The 18,612-nt window shown below is 39.1% G+C and overlaps 3 protein-coding genes and 2 long non-coding RNA genes across 9 annotated transcripts in view; 3 read left to right on the top strand and 2 right to left on the bottom strand.

Moving 5' to 3' along the window:
* The window catches only part of LOC148718510 (uncharacterized), a 122,196-nt gene that overhangs the window by 88,252 nt on the left and 15,332 nt on the right, over positions 1–18,612 (top strand). The gene's annotated exons all lie outside the window — the stretch shown is intronic.
* LOC148718513 (uncharacterized) lies at positions 73–11,545 on the top strand. Its single transcript, XR_015993712.1, has 4 exons — positions 73–895; positions 8,583–9,030; positions 10,957–11,035; positions 11,442–11,545. It is a non-coding gene; the product is annotated as an uncharacterized LOC148718513 (long non-coding RNA).
* On the bottom strand, positions 1,762–7,947 carry LOC148718515 (uncharacterized). The gene is made up of 5 exons (XM_088740256.1): positions 7,825–7,947; positions 7,599–7,724; positions 7,347–7,382; positions 3,065–3,122; positions 1,762–2,710 (listed from the first exon to the last, which is right to left on the bottom strand). The coding sequence occupies exons 1-5, from the start codon at positions 7,924–7,926 to the stop codon at positions 2,619–2,621; spliced, it is 414 nt and encodes a 137-aa protein (XP_088596382.1). The 5' UTR covers positions 7,927–7,947; the 3' UTR covers positions 1,762–2,618.
* LOC148718514 (uncharacterized) lies at positions 8,901–11,514 on the bottom strand. 3 transcript variants are annotated; one of them, XR_015993687.1, is made up of 7 exons: positions 11,436–11,514; positions 11,046–11,078; positions 10,718–10,762; positions 10,262–10,367; positions 9,913–10,004; positions 9,402–9,787; positions 8,943–9,022 (listed from the first exon to the last, which is right to left on the bottom strand). XR_015993687.1 is itself a non-coding variant. In XM_088740260.1 (5 exons), exons 2-5 carry the CDS (start codon positions 9,969–9,971, stop codon positions 8,901–8,903), a joined length of 360 nt encoding a protein of 119 aa, XP_088596386.1. In that variant the 5' UTR covers positions 9,972–10,004; positions 10,262–10,367. The 3 variants fall into 3 exon arrangements, 2 of the variants coding, with proteins under 2 accessions (XP_088596386.1, XP_088596387.1); XM_088740260.1 differs by lacking the exons at positions 10,718–10,762; positions 11,046–11,078; positions 11,436–11,514 and having other exon boundaries at positions 8,901–9,022; positions 9,402–9,503; positions 9,711–9,787; XM_088740261.1 differs by lacking the exon at positions 8,943–9,022 and having other exon boundaries at positions 9,603–10,004.
* Positions 12,534–18,212, top strand: LOC148718512 (TNF receptor-associated factor 5-like). 2 transcript variants are annotated; one of them, XM_088740249.1, is made up of 5 exons: positions 12,534–12,725; positions 16,052–16,516; positions 16,633–16,813; positions 16,890–17,095; positions 17,356–18,212. In XM_088740249.1, exons 1-4 carry the CDS (start codon positions 12,673–12,675, stop codon positions 16,956–16,958), a joined length of 768 nt encoding a protein of 255 aa, XP_088596375.1. In that variant the 5' UTR covers positions 12,534–12,672; the 3' UTR covers positions 16,959–17,095; positions 17,356–18,212. The 2 variants fall into 2 exon arrangements, with proteins under 2 accessions (XP_088596375.1, XP_088596376.1); XM_088740250.1 differs by having other exon boundaries at positions 16,890–17,202.

The following is an 18,612-nucleotide window of genomic DNA, read 5'->3' as shown; positions in this document are numbered from 1 at the left end:
AGGTAACACTTCTGAGCACAGTGATATGGCTACTTAACTATGTTTTTCAAACTCTCATTCACAATAAGAGAAAAAATAATAATTAAAAATAACCCGGCTGAATATTTAGGCTTGCAGCTTAGAAAATTACTTAAGTGCTTGTAAATATGAGGATTTTTGTCTCTCACTGGATGTTCCTTTGGCCTTAGCTAGTGGAAAAATGTTGAGTTGTCTTACTATTAAATGTAACCTTGGTTACATCCAGCCCATCTACACTGACAACTAACAAGGGATTCTGAGGCATCCGAAATTTGATCTATAGGGCTTAAGAGGCTTTCTCTTTTATTTCCACTCAGTCAATTTTACCTGAAACTCTTTCAACAGAAATATTATACTTAGGAAAGAACTAAATTAGATCTGGTTTGATTCGAAATAATTTTCTGACTGCATTGGGGGCCATAATTATTTAGGGACTTTTGCAAGATCTTGAAAATTGAATTATAGGCATATTTGTAACATTGTTAAACATTTGATTTGCATAGTTCAGCTACAAAATTCATATCAGATTGCTTAAAAACCTTTCTAGTTTGCAAAGAAAGTTTGAATTACCCTCTCAATATAATTATTTGAAAAGGCAAACTTAAGCATATTCTGGCCCCTATAAATCAGGCAAAATTATTTTTGACACAAAACTGACTGAGTGGAAATAAGGGAGACAACCTCTTAAGTATTTTTTTTTCTTTGGAAGAAATGGAGATGATCCTTTAGTCAAGGTGTTAGCAGAAATCCTTACAGCCTTATTATTAAGATTCTGGACTCAATGAACATACGGCCTAATTATAACAGAGGCATGGTATAGTGGATCTTCACTGAACTGAATGAACACAACTTTATAGGGAATCACTATCTTAAAAAGGTAAGGCTATGATTAATCCTTTGACTCCTATGAGTGACTAGCATCTAACTTCTCCTTACAATGTCACCCCTGAATTACACATTCAGGTCACAAAAATGAAGGAAATGATCACCAACTAAACACACTCTAGATTGTTAAAACTAATTTTTGTTGTTAACACTTTGGAAATGTATTAAGACAGGTATTGAGAATATCCCCTCCTGATATTAGGGTTTAAAGGGTTAACAGTACACTTTCTGAATGAATGCAGTCATTGTTGTATTGTAGCCTTAACATGTTGTGTTCATTCAACTTTGGTATGACTTGTATCAACCCTCTACACTCTAGCATTAGTATGCACATTCTCCATACTGTTCTCTACACATTTCCTAAGGTGCTGACAAGGAGAGTTTGTTTATTTATCAAGAGCTTCTCCAGTTAATTCTCCAGTTAAATTACTCGGCGTAACAATTTCAAGCAATTTATCGTGGAATGAACACATAAACAACGTTGTTAAGAAGGCCTCAAAGCGACTTTATTTTTTGGTTCAGCTAAAGCGTGCAAAGGTAGCCTTTAAAGATCTCGTGCTTTTCTACGTGGCCTGTATTAGATCTATATTAACGTACGTGACTCCTGTTTTCTAATATGCATTACCTATATATTTGCAGCAGGAGTTAGAGCGCGTTCAAAAAAGAGCTTTCTCTATTATAAGCTCAGGCCAAGACTATCACGAGATTTTAGAGGCTGCCGGCATTCCACCGATCATGGCTTATATGGAAGACATTTGCCGCAATCTCTTTAGCAACATTATCGGAAAAGATAATTACGGGCTTCGTGAATTGTTGCCTTGTGCCAACCATCCAAAGCACAATTTAAGACGTAACAGGCGTTTCGAAATCCCCCAGTGGAGGACAAACCGTTTTAAAAACACCTTCATGATGGCCTCCACCATTAAATATAACAACAACAGTTAATTTAACGACCGTTTCCTAGAAACCTATGTAGATAATGTAAATATAGCTTTTAAATATAGATAGGTTTTAGCTCATAGATTTTTTAATTGTTATAATTTTGAATATTCTTGTATACGTTATATAATATATTTATTTAATTACATTATTGTAATATACGCAATTCAGCCGCAAGGCTGCTAGGTATATTTAAATAAACTATCTATTCTTTAATGATCATTTCCTCAAACCTTCATGGCCTTGTGTGTGATTGAAGGATGATATTGTATGGAGAAATTAGATCCAAGTCCCTTTAAAGGTTTAAGTTGGAGATTTTAAGTTATTGGGACAGTGGAACCTCGATTTAATGAAGCTCTATACAACGAAGTTGTTGGTATAATGAACTGATACTTCAGTTCCAGCCCGGCTAAAGTTACAGTAATAGGAATGCTGTAGAACCTTTATAATTATAATGAACCCTCCATATAAGTAAGCAATTTCCCCAGTCCCTTGGTACTTCATTAAATCGAGCTTCCACTGTACATGTTATCTATTTCTATTTACTACTTGAAAGGAAAAGTTGAAGAAAAAAGTTGTGTTCCTTTACACATAACCAGTATAGTAAACAAGAAAAAACCCTAATATTGTAGTAGAATATCATTTGCACTTGTATACTTATGGTTAGGTGAGGTACACATGAAATGAATTTAGTAGTAATTTGGGATCTGCCTTTGTCTTGGTATGATCAAGTTTACTGGTATTACTGATCATGAGGGATGTAACACAATTTATTTTTAGTGTTTGGGATCTTCCCTCTTTCTCTTTCCCTTTCGATCCTTGTGAGATCTTTTTTCCTTTCTCTTTTTTTTAACCTGCCTGGCTCCATCTTTTGTTTCCATGTAACATAGAGGGAAAAGTGAGAGATTAGTTAAATGTTGTAATGTGCTCACTAGAATAAAGGCAAAAATGAGGGTTGTTCATGTTTACATACCATCAACTGATGATAAAAATAACAAGCTAAGGGGCTTGTTGGAGATATTTTGAGATATACCCCCCAATCAAATTCACAACCATTATAATTTTTTTTTGTTCATTTACTGGAAGAAACAGGTGCCTCACTGTGCTTCACCATGGCACAAACACTGCACAAGCAAGTTTGATAAAGAAGAGTTTTGAATATAAATATGAAGTTGGTGGTGTTAACATTGGTCATGCTTATTCTATTTACTATTTTGTTTACCTTTCATTGTCTCTGAGAGTTCCTCTTCGTCTGAGGGGTAGTTTCCCTTGAATGACACCTGCAATGAAACAAAGGCAGAGGGTGATATGCCACTCATCCCATGAGTGGCATACCACCCTTGTGTAGGTGCTGCTGGGAAGTATTATCCAGAGAATTTAAATTATTCACTGGCCCATTTCTGAAAACTGTCATACAATTTGGACCCCTTAGGGTTGAGAAGGGGGGGAGGGGTGGGGTTGGAGGTGAGTTTATATAAAAATAATGGATTTAAGGGGGAACCATCTCCCTGAATGAAATGTTGGAAGGAGGGAGGTCACACTAAATATGTTAGTAATTGTATAGTTTTGTATTTAAATGAAAACTACATTTTCAAAAATAAACAAAAAGTTCATACATGACCGTTTCCATTCCAACAATTTCCAAAGTATCTCAGTAATTGTAGAGGTTACATGATTTTACACTATTTCGACAAATCTAAATGTTCAAAAATAAACAAGAAGTATATATATGAGTGTTTCCATCCAAAAAATTTTCAAAGTAATTCTTATTAATTATAGAATTTACATGATTTCATACTATTTAGATGCATCTACATGTTCAGAAACAAACAAAAAGTGTATAAACATGATTCTGCTTATGTAGTTATATCTCCTCTGCATTTGCATGACTTTTCATCCCAACACTTTTTAAAGTATCTTAGCAATTATAGATTTTACATGGATTTTATACCATTTAGATAACACTACATGTACTACATGCATTTGTCTTAATAATTCTTCTGCATTTATAATTATGACTGTTTCCATCACAACAGATTTCAAAACCAGGGTACTCTTATTAAGAGACATTTTATCGCGTTAGTCGTCTGCAATATCTCTTCGCTCATCTTTAGCATTGTCAAGCTCTTCCTTGTCACCATGCATCTGCGAGAGTCGCTTTTGTACTTCTCATCCTCTTCAGGATACATGAAGCAGTACGCTTAATCTCTGACTTCTAGCTTGAGTTTCATGGTAGTTTTACTCTCGTGGCATTACTAAAGTGGTGGCTTTGCAAGAGCTGTGCGAGGTATGTCGTATCTTGACTTGATCTCTGACTTCTTGATTGAGGTTTTTGGTAGTTCTGCTTTCTTGGCATAAGTGAAATGGTATCTTCACAAGAGCTGTGTCAGGTATGCTGCATCGTTGCCAAACAGCTAGCAAAACACTCTCAACGTCTACACTCTTTTAGGGACATGGTGTCATTGCAGACATCTTGAATATGCCTCCCTAACTTTGGCTTCTCTCTTCAAGTATCTTCATCTTGTGTTGCATTTAACATCTTGAGCTCGACACACTGCATCTGCTCTGCTAGAAGTCAGCAAATTGTTCTCCTTGCTTCAGGGTAAGCCAATGTTACTAGAAAAGCAAGGGATCGTGAAGGCAACGTGTGTGGTTGATAACCTCCAGCATATCAAGGTGATGCAGCTCGATAAGAAGAAAAGAGGAGAGCAGGCAAAGGATAACAAAAAAGAAACCACCACAAAAACACAGGAAAGACTCTTCCTGATTATTCTGGGAAAGATTGGTTTGAAGAATGTAAACAACTTGCAAGACAGTGAAAACCCCAACTTAGCTAAAGTTAAGTAGAGCAAAGTGAAAGCCATGCAAGTGGTAACAATGAGAACGACAATGATTCCATCAACTCTGGAGAGGAAGATAACTCTACAAATGATGTCCTTCTTGCTTTTATCAAAAACTAGAGAACAAGTTGAAAGGCCAACAGCAACACACCCAGGAAGTTTCAAAAGGAAGACCATAAGAAATTGAGTCATAAATCATTTCATTCTTAACACTTTTAATCATGGAAAACAGGGAAGAAATGTCATAATTAACAAACCTAGATGGCTTTTCGATTGAACATCTGTAGAATGAGCTATGACCATCATTATAATAACAAGAAATATCAATAGTATAGTGCACTATAAAGTACATGGCCGGGGGGGAGTCATCAGAAAAAAGTATATATATATATATATATATATATATAAATTTATTTTTAAGGAATGATCATGGCAAAGAATGACACTTATCATGAAGTATCCTGTTAAGGGTTATCATTAGCCACAAATTAAAAACATCAGGTTAGAGTTAAGGTTAGGGGACACTTCATAACAGTGATTTTGGGGTGAGGAGAAGAGTAAGGGAATACCTCACAATGCACAGTCCTTACTGTCTGGCTGAATTATAAAATAAAAGAATAATTTAAAAATAGATAGGAAGAGCCTGGTCAAAGTAGCTTCAGCTGGATGGGGGGGGGGGGGGGGAGGGTTATGGAGGGAGAATAATTAAAGGATACCAGGTCGCATTGGACACAGCTAAGGAATAGCTGGTCAACAGTGGCCCTGGAGGGATCACGAAGGGGTATGATCTAAGGATACCAGGTCGCAACCGGACACGGCTCACGGAGAGCTGGTCAACGGCGGCCCTGGGGAGATTACCAAGGGGTATGATCTAAGGATACCAGGTCGTAACCGGACACGGCTCACGGAGAGCTGGTCAACGGCGGCCCTGGGGGGATTACGAAGGGGTATGATCTAAGGATACCAGGTCGCAACCGGACACGGCTCACGGAGAGCTGGTCAACGGCGCCCCTGGGGGGATTACCAAGGGGTATGATCTAAGGATACCAGGTCGTAACCGGACACGGCTCACGGAGAGCTGGTCAACGGCGGCCCTGGGGGATTGCGAAGGGGTATGATCTAAGGATACCAGGTTGCAACCGGACACGGCTCACGGAGAGCTGGTCAACGGCGGCCCTGGGGGGATTACCAAGGGATATGATCTAAGGATACCAGGTCGTAACCGGACACGGCTCACGGAGAGCTGGTCAACGGCGGCCCTGGGGGGATTACGAAGGGGTATGATCTAAGGATACCAGGTCGCAACCGGACACGGCTCACGGAGAGCTGGTCAACGGCGCCCCTGGGGGGATTACCAAGGGGTATGATCTAAGGATACCAGGTCGTAACCGGACACGGCTCACGGAGAGCTGGTCAACGGCGGCCCTGGGGGATTACGAAGGGGTATGATCTAAGGATACCAGGTTGCAACCGGACACGGCTCACGGAGAGCTGGTCAACGGCGGCCCTGGGGGGATTACGAAGGGATATGATCTAAGGATACCAGGTCGTAACCGGACACGGCTTACGGAGAGCTGGTCAACGGCAGCCCCGGGGGGGGGGTTACCAAGGGGTATGATCCAAGGATACCAGGTCGCAACCGGACACGGCTCACGGAGAGCTGGTCAACGGCGGTCCTGGGGGGATTACGAAGGGTTATGATCTAAGGACACCAGGTCGCAACCGGACACGGCTCACGGAGAGCTGGTCAACGGCGGCCCTAGGGGGATTACCAAGGGGTATGATCTAAGGATACCAGGTCGTAACCGGACACGGCTCACGGAGAGCTGGTCAACGGCGGCCCTGGGGGGATTACCAAGGGGTATGATCTAAGCATACCAGGTCGCAACCGGACACGGCTCACGGAGAGCTGGTCAACGGCGGTCCTGGGGGGATTACGAAGGGTTATGATCTAAGGACACCAGGTCGCAACCGGACACGGCTCACGGAGAGCTGGTCAACGGCGGCCCTAGGGGGATTACCAAGGGGTATGATCTAAGGATACCAGGTCGTAACCGGACACGGCTCACGGAGAGCTGGTCAACGGCGGCCCTGGGGGGATTACCAAGGGGTATGATCTAAGCATACCAGGTCGCAACCGGACACGGCTCACGGAGAGCTGGTCAACGGCGGTCCTGGGGGGATTACGAAGGGTTATGATCTAAGGACACCAGGTCGCAACCGGACACGGCTCACGGAGAGCTGGTCAACGGCGGCCCTGGGGGGATTACCAAGGGGTATGATCTAAGGATACCAGGTCGCAACCGGACACGGCTCACGGAGAGCTGGTCAACGGCGGCCCTGGGGGGATTACCAAGGGGTATGATCTAAGGATACCAGGTCGTAACCGGACACGGCTCACGGAGAGCTGGTCAACGGCAGCCCTGGGGGGATTATGAAGGGGAATAATCTAGAAATGTCATGTCATAGGAGTCCTGGCTTACAAGTCACCTGGGGCATTTATGAAGGGAAATAATCTAAGGATACCAGATCGATGTTAATATGCTAATATAAGTGCAGTTCCAAATAAAAACAGAGTTTGATCATCATTTAATACAAACTTGACATTCTATCTGAAATTGAGAATGAAACCCCTATTTTCTAGTAAATGACTTTTGCACCTACCAGTGACAGCTCCGAGGTAGTCATCTCCTCAGTATTCTGAAAATTTGATAAAGAATTTAAAATTAGACCATTATGATGAAAGGTCACACTTAAAATAACTTATTATGCTACCCTAGCCCATGCTGTTCTTTGGTATTTAATGATTTTAGAGAATTAAGAGTTAATTCATTTTCAGAACTAAATGTGGATTGAATGGGAATGCGTTATTTCAAGACAATGAAAAAACTAAAGTGGGTTCTGATTGAAACATACCCTCTCTAAAAGGTCCAGGACTTCGTCCCCTTGTAGACAATCGGAGTGCCTCACCACTTCCCGTCTTCTCTGTAGCGTGAAGTGGAGTGGTACTTCAACGAGCGAACCAATCCAGTCATAGACTTCCTATTTATTGTTTTCATATCATCAAAAAAGAAAACATACATCACTTACTATCACCAACATCATCATGTATCATGTAGTATATATTACATTATATTCTTACCTGGAAAAAGGCATTATTTTCAAAGGCCCTGGAAAACTTTTTTCCATTGCCAATACGGATGAAAATGGTTGTTCCACCACCATTAGTTGGTGGTGCTGTCATCCTTGCCCTGCGTAGAGCCCTTATTTTGTATAAAGACAAACATTATTATGACGGATATTATTATGACAGATAATGCATATCACAGTGTACACAATTATAAAATAAACATACATGGGTAGGTATATTTCAATGGAAAATCACTGTATACACTTGACACAACTTTAGATTATGAATTAGTTGAGTTAAATAATCAGAGTACACTTCATTCTTAATTTGTTCAGACCTCTTGTGGACCTAAACTTAAGATTAGAGAGAATGCTGGACACGGTGCACACAATTATTATAAAACAAACATGCCTGCATAGGTATATTGAAATGGAAAATCACTGTATACTCTTTACATACCATGACATTAGATTATTAATTAGTGTAGATGACTTATGGGAGTACATTTCATTCTTAATTTTTCCAAACCTTACATGTATCAGAACTTAAGATCAGAGAGAAAGCAGATGATAACTTACAGAGGTTTTATCTTGATTGTTGACAATATTGTTAGAGCTGGTTCCCTGGGAGCTACTGGCAGTGTTGGTGTTACTGCTGGGGCTGGACTGTAATGCCTGTTTAAAAAAATAAATTGTTCTGAGGGGTATAATAGGTGTTACAATTAAATCCTTTGAGATAACTAATGGGAGTACATTTCTGATTGTTTACAGTATTGTTGGAGCTGGTTCCCTGGGAGCTGCTAGCAGTGTTGGTGTTATTACTGGGTGTTTTTACTGGGTGTTGGTGTTTTTACATTTAAAGTTTTCTAATGGATATAACAGGGAGTAAAATTAAAATAATGTGATTTTGTAAGTGTATTCTTTTGAATTGAATTCAAAACTGGGGGGGGGGGGGGGGTCTTGTGTACCTGGTACTGTAGCTCTTGACTTTTTCTTTGTTTCTGCCAGTCATCCAACTCTTTCCTGTTGAGAGAAGAACCTGTACATGTCAGTACCTTTCATTCTCATGTTTTAGATTTTATAATCTTTTTAATTTTGAATACATAAATAGCTGAAAGTTTGCATTCCATACCATTCATCCCTCATTGCAGAACATAGAGCCTGTGCTCTGCCAATGGAATCTTGAAGGCCCACACGATCCAAGTTTGCTTCTTGTAAGGTACGAGGTACAAAACATGTTAGTGTTAAAAAGATTAATAGATTGAAGCTATTCTTGTTGTAGGGATGATTATTAAAGACCTTGCAGAGATTCCTTCAGAGGAAATTTTGTGTTTTTTGAACATGGAAGTTAGAAAAAAATATGTTTTTGGGATATGTACATGTCCCTTTTTTGTTTTTTGGGTTTTTTTGCAGGGGGGGTATCATAAACAATCTATGGATAATCAGAGTACTGGTGAAGCAAAGAGAAGAGCTTGCAAATTATTCTACCCCAGTCACGACCTTAATGACAAATGATACACTTTTAAAAATGAAAGGTGTCATTCACATTACCACAAAATAGATTTCGAATTTCAAAATTATCACGCTTACCCTCAAAGATTTCCACGCACTGTGGCATGTTTCTGCTATGGCAAGGGGCCAGAACAAATACCACAATGCCAGGGCTTTGTGAAATACCATATTTTACTCTGACTGCAATGAAAAGTACAATCACTCTTGTGCTAATAATAACATCCACAAAATCACCCTAATATTCATGTTAATATCAAAAATAACAACAGTCATGACAACTATGATAATTATAATTATTACTTTAATGCTAGAAAAAAAAAGCTGATTAAAATTAATACTTAGGTGTATTTGCTTTTGCATTCTTAACCAAAGATCAGGTTTAGCTACCTTTCTGGGCTTCATGGCTGCTGTCCTTTGCAATCCAGAAGTAAATATCTGGGCTGTTTGCCACAGTGTGGAGCATGCTTGAAAAAGTAAATACAGAGAAGGTTAATAAATATCAAATACACTTGAGTTAAACAAAATGTGGAGACAGAGTAGGCAGAGAAAAATCAATAAAAAAATAAAAGCAAATGCTGAGTGAACTAACCTAACCAGTCTTCTCTTGCTAACAAGAGGACAGCTGAAGGGCAAAAGCACAGCCACCATTATGCGACCATCCTCTGATCCTTGCCATGTGAACTAAGATAAAAAGAAACAGTACAGTAAGATATGTTCATGAACATGACTGTACTATTTGAATTGTTCACAGCTATTTTCCCACAGTTGGTGGTCAAAAGAAAAAACGGGTTCTATTTGACAGACTTGTTTGTAGCTCCTGGTTTTTTTTTTAAACCTGCAAATTAGTTTCTTTTTCCCTGCCGATCAAAGGGTAGGATATGAGTGATGATCTCATCCTATGTGGGCTTTTTCTACATACTGCTAAACAAGCTAATTACCTCTTCAAAAGAGTGGATAAGAAATGAAATGGCTGTGCTTTGCCCTCTTCCTCTAAAAGATTAATGCACTGCAGCACCTCATTGGTCCTGCTATGAACAGCTTCACCTATAAGAAATGGGGAATTATGAGGAGAGTTTCCATGATGTTCACTTAATAAAGGATATTTTATATACCAGGATAAAAAATTGGTAAAAAAAATTATTAAAATGTTTAAATCAAATGTTTTCGGCTGTTTGCCATCTGATGATGGCAAACAGCTGAAAACGTTTGGTTTAAACATTTTAATAATTTTTCCATAATCTTTTAGCCTTGTATATATAATATCCATGAGGAGAGTGATTGTAGTAAATGTGTATGAATGTATTCAGTTGGATTAGACATTGTGTATACCTGTGCTTTTGGTGCTCAGTTTGTTGTTTAATGCACTATCTGAGGTAAACTCATTGCAAATATACCTGTTATCACTCCTGATATCGAATAATCATCAGTGACATAGCCATCTAGAGGGACAAAATAATATAATTAATACAGGTATACTTGTTCATTGATAAAGAATAATGTAGATGACAGTTTATATACTTATTAAACTAAATGATTGGGGCATTATGCTTGCAAGGATGTGATCTCCCAAAGTACAGACACACAGATGCATTGGCTTTGTTAAAAATGGTTCTTGTAATCTTTCTCTGAGCAGATGCATGGGAAAAAAGGAAGTTAGCATGGTACAGGCATTAATGGAAATTGATTTCCATTTATTTCAGTAAGACATCAAGGTGAACTTACAGAGTCTAGCCTCTTCTGAGTAAACTATCACTTCTGCAAAAAAATAAATAAATAACAGATAGGAAGTACTTTGATGTAAAAGATGATAATCCCACAAATCATTACTTCCTTTACCTCAGTGTAGGATAATACAGACTAATCACCAATTTTCATATGTAGTTATCCCTAAGTAAGTCCATTATTTATGAGTCCATTGAAGCACTTAATACCATATTTGTCTATATCCTTTCTTGAGTGATGTGTGACTCAGATTGGTAGGGGTTTTTCCAATAAATTTATATATGTCTAACTGGAACTGGAACTGGAACGAATACCTGTAGCTGTGGGTTACTACATAACAATGCTTCAGAAGTCTATAGTTTTAACTTACTTGAACATCCTTTTACTGACCATTAGTGTCATCTTCTGAGTCAGATGATACAATGGATGGTCCCATATTGTGGCCTAACAGAGGAAAAGGTGCAGACATCAAGATCAGGTCTATGGCAGAATTGTGAAAGGTCTTTAAATTAACTAAAGGTTACTTTTCACTTTCAGAGGTGTTGTTCAGGAAAATACTTGTATTCAGAGTAGTTTCACATAAATCCTTGCAAGCTGTACATCAGAAGAAAGCTTAATAACAGCTTCTTCTGAAAGTGTTACGAGCCTGCAAGGGGCGAAGTGATTAAGTGTTCTCCTATTGAATTTATTGGGTATCTTCATTAAGATCAATTGAAACTGTAATTGCACCAACTCACCGCCTTGGTTTGAATCGGACTCATCTGACAAGTCTGAGATCTCATCTGTTGAGTAACATTAGACTTAAATTGTAATCATCCTATACACACCCATATACACATTTAGAACACCAATGCAGAAAGCGAATAAAAAAAATAAGACAAACGTGCAGTTATACCTGATGTCAGTCCTCTTGCACTGGCAGTTGCCATTGCTGTGAGATATCGTCGCATAGAAGCTATGATGTGAAAAGCAATTTAGATTACACTTAAAATTCAGAATTAAATTAGAACTTGTCATACTTCTTCGATTCTCATCTAGGCACTTTCAATTGGCAGGATGAGATGTACCCACTGAAAATAACATAACTAGTCAGTAAATTGAATTACAAAGGGAAAGACAAACTCCAAGCTGTTGGTAGTATAAGCAGATACCTTTCAACTCAGACTTGTAATTATTGATATTTTCAAATTTTTGTGAAGGATCTGAAAAGCTTAATTAATTTCAAATATTGACAAAACTTATTTCCAGTTACCTCCATCAACTGGCAAAGGCATCAGATCCAGTGGAGTGGATGTGGAGGGTTGTGCAAGTGGCAGTGTAGATACAAGGCTGCTTGAAGATGGGAACAGTAAAGTGGCCTGTGATGATGTAGATGTTAAGGCGGCAGTGGATAGAGATGTGGATGGTAAAGTGTCTGTGGATGATGGAGATGTTGAAGTAGCTGTAGATGTTGGTGGTAAAGTGACTGCAGATGGTGGAGATGTTGAAGTAGCTGTAGATGTTGGTGGTAAATTGACTGTTGATGAAGAAGATGTAGAAGTGGCTGTAGATGTTGGTGGTACAAGGGTTGGAGATGCTGAAGGTGTTGAAGAGGCTCCAGATGTGGGTGGTAAACTGACTGTGGACAATGAAGATGTGGAAGTGGATGCTGATGATGAAGTGGAAGATGACAGAGCTGTGGTGAGAGAACAGGTTATGCATGCACATGTGGTGATCAAATGTCTATAATCTATAAATTTTTTATAAATTTGACTGGAAATGGGCTTTTAGAAGACTGTTGCAAGTGTTTGTGGATACAATTATGACATAAAGGCCATCAACCTTTGAATTGTTTCATGTTAAGGTATGCATTTTGATAAAGCCAGCCTCTGCTACTCTATTAATATTTGGAAAATTGCAGTAGTCATGCACATCACTATTCCTAGGGTGATGAGGTAACAAATGACCAATTTCTTCTGAAAGTTCTGTGTAGTACCGGAGGTTTGTTATTTTCCTATTAATTTGTGCTAGAAGTTGCAAGGCTGCAGGGAAATACAGTCCTTACTTAGATATTAAGTAAATAAAGTATCGAGCATAAATATAAGTTCATAGAAAGCTAAATTGAATTAAAATTATGACAGAAAGATTGCCCAAGACATAATTATGCTCCATTTGACAATAACAACTTAAACACATTGTGCAGATGTAAGGTTTGGTTGACATAAGTAACATTTCAAATATACACAGACCTTGACTTGGTAAAAATATAAAGATCTTTTTCTTTCTACTTCCACCAAAGTGGTTCATGAGCTGCACGCCACTTTGAAGGCCAGTTGCCACTGTCCTCATTGCATGCCCTCTCGCATACGATGTTATTATTTCCAAGCTAGTGTAATAAAGTAATGACAGAAAGGTGATTGTAGTTACCCACACTAATTTTTCTGTTGAATTGAATTTAACTCTGGGTTTATTTCTGCAAGGTACATACATTAATTTCGCATGCACTGTGACATTTGTTTTAGTGGTATTTGCTTTAGATTGTAGCAATGAGAGAAAGATTGCACAGTATGTCACATGAAAAAGAGTATTGTAAGTTTAAATAATTCAATGTGCACTGGTACAAGGAAGATTATCATCTAAGATGTTCTCAATAAAATTGGCCAAAATTTCATTTCATTTTTTTATCACGTCACAAATAATTGCAAACTGGCAAGTTGTTCGAAGTGTTGCCTTGTAACCAATTTTAAATGCAATAAATCCTCTCACTTGGCGAAAAATTCTCAATGTTATTAGTAATTGCAAGACATCTAAAGGAATATATATTACAGCAACCTTAGTTTTCTTTCATTCACGTTTACATCCAATCTCGCCTCTTTTCGGCATTTCGCTTATTTTATTATGGTACTTCTCATTCTTTTCCCTGGAACCATTTTTCTAGCCTACGATACAGATTATGTAGGGAGCAGCACTTACCTGCTAAGGTCTTTTCCTGTAAGGGGAGGAAATGCTCTCACCAGTAATTCTCCGATTTGGGAAGAGCTGTCGTTCTTTGTAAATGATAAATCAGAAATCCGCTTGGCGGTAGTGAGCCTGCCCAGCTCAGTCTTGTTTGGCACGCTTCTGTGCCGTTTATCCAGAAAGACAACAGTTCTTTGGAAAGCGCGCTTACTGCGGTTCATCTCGTAGAGTTGAAGGCTTAATCTAAAAGACTTGAGTGCTTGCTACACTAATCGATGTCCTTCGATGACGCGAAACCACGCCGAAAATGAAACTGACCGACGTGTAGATGATTTATGTCTTAATTAAAGGCTTTTGTTTCACGGCACACCCATGTCACCTAGGCCTGTCGCTACGGGACACTTACATTGATAGTTAAACAATTTTGGGATCGTTTTCTGCAAATGCACCAAACGCAATTTTTTAATCGTCCAATTGTTCTTTAATTACATCAAACGGGCAATTGACCCTTTTCTAGGAAGTGGTGTGCACACATAGACACCCGTACACGCAGAATGGAAACTTTATTGTTTGAACAGGAACTTGAGACCATGCATGGGTAACTGTCACTTCGCGGATCGATTGCTACCAGATCAGTATCAATTGTTATTGATGAATACGTGTCAAATTGTCCAGGGAATACTCATTTCCCATTGAGGTCCACAAGGTGATATATATCGTTTACTTATCAGTAATCTTGGTAATTTCAACAAATTAAAAGCAGATCTCGCTTGGACTAGATCACTCCGCTGCGTTATTCATTGCCAGATTCGCTATGTCTCATGAGCATTTTGAGTTTACTTCTCCTCCCGGCGCGCTATTTAACTGTTCTGTATGGTAAGTCTTTTTTTGTTTTCTTATTATTGCGATGATTTTTATCTGTCAGCAACTGCTTGTTTTCGCTGTCACGCATCGACAGATAGATCTTCAGTGCATTCGTTAAGAAATTTCAATGTTATAGGAGATAGGTTAAGAAATAACTCTCTAATTTTTAGGTCTCTTTGTTTTCTAAACTTGAGATATTCGTCGAAATGTTTTGCGCAAATTTAAAGAGCCTAGTATGGAGTCGCAATTGTGGTGGGTGTATCTTTGGTTCACTAAAATTGCGGCCGGAAAATAGTGCAAAAAGTCTGAATTTAAATTTGGCTATCTAGCCCTCTGATTATCTCAACTGAACCCAAAAAAATGTACAAAAGAACTTTTTATAACAGATAAGTCTATATTTTTCAACAACGTGGAGCTGTACGTCAAGCAACCACCATAACTCTGAACTTCAAAATGCGCTGGTTTTCAAACCAAGCTCGGTGTCGAGTTGAACATTTCAAAACAGATAAGAAATTAGACCTCCTTATGCCTAACGAGAATAAAAATTTTCGTGGCTCTTTATTTTTGGATTTCCGGTTTGAAGTCGCACTTAAAAATCAGCATTAAAGCAAACAATACCACGCAGCTTCTTTGAGAAAAAAATTGCGAATTCAAAATACAAAGGCTAAACATGAGGTTTAAGGAGAACAACCGACAGCATTCAGGGCATTCAGAAGGCAGAAGTTCTTTTTAACTGCGGAACTATATTCGCATTTTCTGGGAAAAAGATATCATGAGCGAAATTGTAATAATCTTCAGGCAAAAGGACGGGATGTTTGAATATCAAGGCAATGAAAATCATTAATGCAAACTTGCTTACTTCTGTGATCGAGCTGAAATGGTTTATACTTCACCAGTTGTCTTTCTAAGATGAGAGAAATGTTGCTCCTTCAACAGGAATTTGACCAATTAGACGAAATGATAGCAATGTGTCTAGGAACAGAAGTAAACTATGAAGCCTTAAAACATTAAGATTTATGTTCTGCGTTTGTTGTAACTCTGAGTAAGGAATCATTACTCCATGATTAAATTCCACTTTCCTTCGACAACTTTTCGAACTGAATTCCTTGCTAGCAGGGGTATTTTTGAAGGGAATTACTTGACTTGTCAACACTAGTTTTGCAATAGTGTGTACTAAACTCTCTTTATTGTCTGTTAATTTGAAGCCTATCGACAATGGTTAAACCTGTGACTCTGGCATGTGGGCATACAGGCTGTCGACAATGCCTTGCGACTCTCATGGGCATTGAGACTTTCCCAAAATGCCCACTTTGTAAAGCACCGATAGGAACAGGTACCCTTCACGTCAATATCGCACTCGACGACATCCTGGGAAATTTTGATGTCAAGTGCAATAAGAGCGGCTATCTATGGACAGGAAAATTTCACGAGCACGAGCAGCACTTACAAACATGTGGAAAGTTTCCGATGCCGTGTGCCAATGATGGGTGTAGAGAGGTGGTGGCAAGGGAGAGGATGGCAGCACACGCTGCGCAGTGTGCAAAGCACAAGCTCCCTTGCCAGGAATGCGGTAGAAAAATAACAAGGGAATCCTGCGAGGAGCATACCGCTTCCCTTTGCTCTAATAAGAGAGTACTATGCCCTCTAAGCTGCGGAACAAGCCTTCCACGGTAAGATATTATCTGTTTAATTAAGAAATCAATAGTAAAATGACTATTTAAGGCCAATAAAATATCCAAAAGTTGCACTAGCCAGCCAGCTCCCCCTAATTTTGATTCTTTTGCAGACTCCACTTAACACTGCATTTAAGCGAGTGCCCAGAAAGAGCGGTTCGCTGTGCGGTGACTGGCTGCACTGCTATAATAAAACAGAAGAATATGTCACAGCACTCGAAAAATGCAGCCGCAACCCACAGTGTTCTGCGGGAAGGAGAGGTCCAGCGTCTGCGGGGCCTGATGCATTTCCAGGTGAGATGCTTGAATTTTAAAAATAATGAGAAAAGATATCATATTAACATGAACTGAACATTCGGTTTCATTTCAGAGAGCCAAACCAAAATGGATTTTGGAAGAAAGAGGAGTGTTCTCCTTCCGCTGGAAGGGAGAGAAATGAAGTGACGTCAAAGGGCCGCACCTATTCAGTACTGAGTACAGGTGCTGGAATGGGAACCGGTGGAGGGCGCATCTGCGATTTGCGGGACTCTCCTTGGAGCTGGTGTCCGCAGTGACGGCAGTGGTAGTAGGAACGAGGTGAGGGACTCATCTTTATCATAAAGGATAGATTCTCACTCTTGAATCTGGAACGCTGTGCAGAGGATAAATGATCGTTGCTGATAAGCCAAAGTACTTGCATATAGGTGACGTATTTTACGACAACTATCAATATCGTTAATTTTCCATATAGGAGTGAGGAAATCCAAAACCATTTCTCCGAACCTGAAAACTGTCAAAAATAAAATAAACCTTATCATGACTCTCCACAGTAATGACTTTATGCTTCATGTCAACAGAATAGTACTGATGCCTGATTCCCGCGAGGAGAAGGTTTTCCCTTTCTCAGCGAGGGAGATAAGAGAGGGGGAAGTAGCAGCAAATATCCCGCTCTGTGAACTGGATCACGTGGACCGAGAAGACGTTATGATTGTCAAGTTTGTCTTGACATATTATCTTTTAAAAGAAGACAAGTAGATTTCCATTTATTAACTAGGAGAGTTAACAAGGTCGCAAATGATAACGCAAAAAATGGAAGTCGTTTATGCACTAGAACAAAAAGGATCGTAGGCGATGTGATAAGCATAGAACAAACTAACAATGAAATTTAAGAAATAACTTTGAATGGAAAAAAGTTTAAGTGCTTCTTCATGGAGATCTTCCGCTTTTTTCGCTGTATGTAATACCTCTCTTAGCTCTTATCTGTAACATTACTAATTGGAAAATTCACTTGACGCAGTTGTTTTGATGTCAAAACTTTGTTGTTTTTTAGGGTTAGTAACAAGTGACGAATTTAGAAAATAGAGAGTCTGGAAGCTAAATAACTTGAGTTTTCCAGTCAGCCACCAGTTTAGTTAAGTTGTGTACATTTGGAAAAATGCCTGTGGGAAACAGAAGTACACTTGAAGAAAAATGTTCTCGATAATGACGTTATGGAAGGAAAGATAGCTACGAGGACAAATGTAGAGAGTGGTGCTCTGATAGTAAATCTTTTTTAGGCGATATAAAAAAGGTTAGGTTTTTTAGTCAAATTGTTTTTTTTTCAAGATAAATGGGAAACAGAATTGTCAATTTACCTCTGTTCAGTATGAGTAAGATAGATTTGTTCGTTTGCTGCACTGTGTTTCACGTGATAATAAATAATTTGATAAATTCATTTTTCCTTGTTCTCTGAATACCCTGGTCCCATTGTCGCAGACGCTATAACCGGTTTGGTAACAGAATGAAAGGCATCCCACACCGAATAAAAGCCGACACGTAGCCTCGCACCACCCCAGTCTGACACGAATTTGAATTTGTTAAAAAACAAAATAAAACAATATATATAACTAACTGCAGACAGTACCGTTTCGGCCTTCTGGGCCTCATCAGTGCAGTGCTGATGCTAGGGTGGGGGAGAAACGATATGGCTATAATAAAAAAAAAGCGAAAAAATAAAAACCTTGCCTTGCATAACATGAATTAAAAGTAGTTTTTTTCTCAAAGGAGACTAGTGGGCAGCACAAAGGAAGACTTATTGTTGTGATTTCTCCTTTATTTCTTCCGAAGCGTGTCGT

This window comes from Stylophora pistillata, chromosome 12, assembly GCF_964205215.1.
Source record: "Stylophora pistillata chromosome 12, jaStyPist1.2, whole genome shotgun sequence".
NCBI classification, from domain to species: Eukaryota; Metazoa; Cnidaria; class Anthozoa; order Scleractinia; family Pocilloporidae; genus Stylophora; species Stylophora pistillata.
Note: the sequence above shows the minus strand (reverse complement) of the source record. Positions and strands in the feature narration are given on the sequence as shown.

What these genes read in the sequence shown, in the direction of transcription:
- LOC148718515 (XM_088740256.1), bottom strand. Translation starts at nt 7,926, where the DNA reads ATGACAGCACCACCAACTAATGGTGGTGGAACAACCATTTTCATCCGT. An exon ending in AAAATAATGCCTTTTTCCAG is followed by an intron (nt 7,725 to 7,824) that starts GTAAGAATATAA and finishes AACAATAAATAG; the next exon opens with GAAGTCTATGACTGGATTGG. An exon ending in CTACCTCGGAGCTGTCACTG is followed by an intron (nt 3,123 to 7,346) that starts GTAGGTGCAAAA and finishes GTTTCATTGCAG; the next exon opens with GTGTCATTCAAGGGAAACTA.
- LOC148718514 (XM_088740260.1), bottom strand. Translation starts at nt 9,971, where the DNA reads ATGGTGGCTGTGCTTTTGCCCTTCAGCTGTCCTCTTGTTAGCAAGAGA. An exon ending in CAGCCATGAAGCCCAGAAAG is followed by an intron (nt 9,504 to 9,710) that starts GTAGCTAAACCT and finishes TTTTCATTGCAG; the next exon opens with TCAGAGTAAAATATGGTATT. An exon ending in GTGCGTGGAAATCTTTGAGG is followed by an intron (nt 9,023 to 9,401) that starts GTAAGCGTGATA and finishes GTACCTTACAAG; the next exon opens with AAGCAAACTTGGATCGTGTG.
- LOC148718512 (XM_088740249.1), top strand. Translation starts at nt 12,673, where the DNA reads ATGAAGATGTGGAAGTGGATGCTGATGATGAAGTGGAAGATGACAGAG. An exon ending in TGGAAGATGACAGAGCTGTG is followed by an intron (nt 12,726 to 16,051) that starts GTGAGAGAACAG and finishes GTTAATTTGAAG; the next exon opens with CCTATCGACAATGGTTAAAC. An exon ending in TGCGGAACAAGCCTTCCACG is followed by an intron (nt 16,517 to 16,632) that starts GTAAGATATTAT and finishes ATTCTTTTGCAG; the next exon opens with ACTCCACTTAACACTGCATT.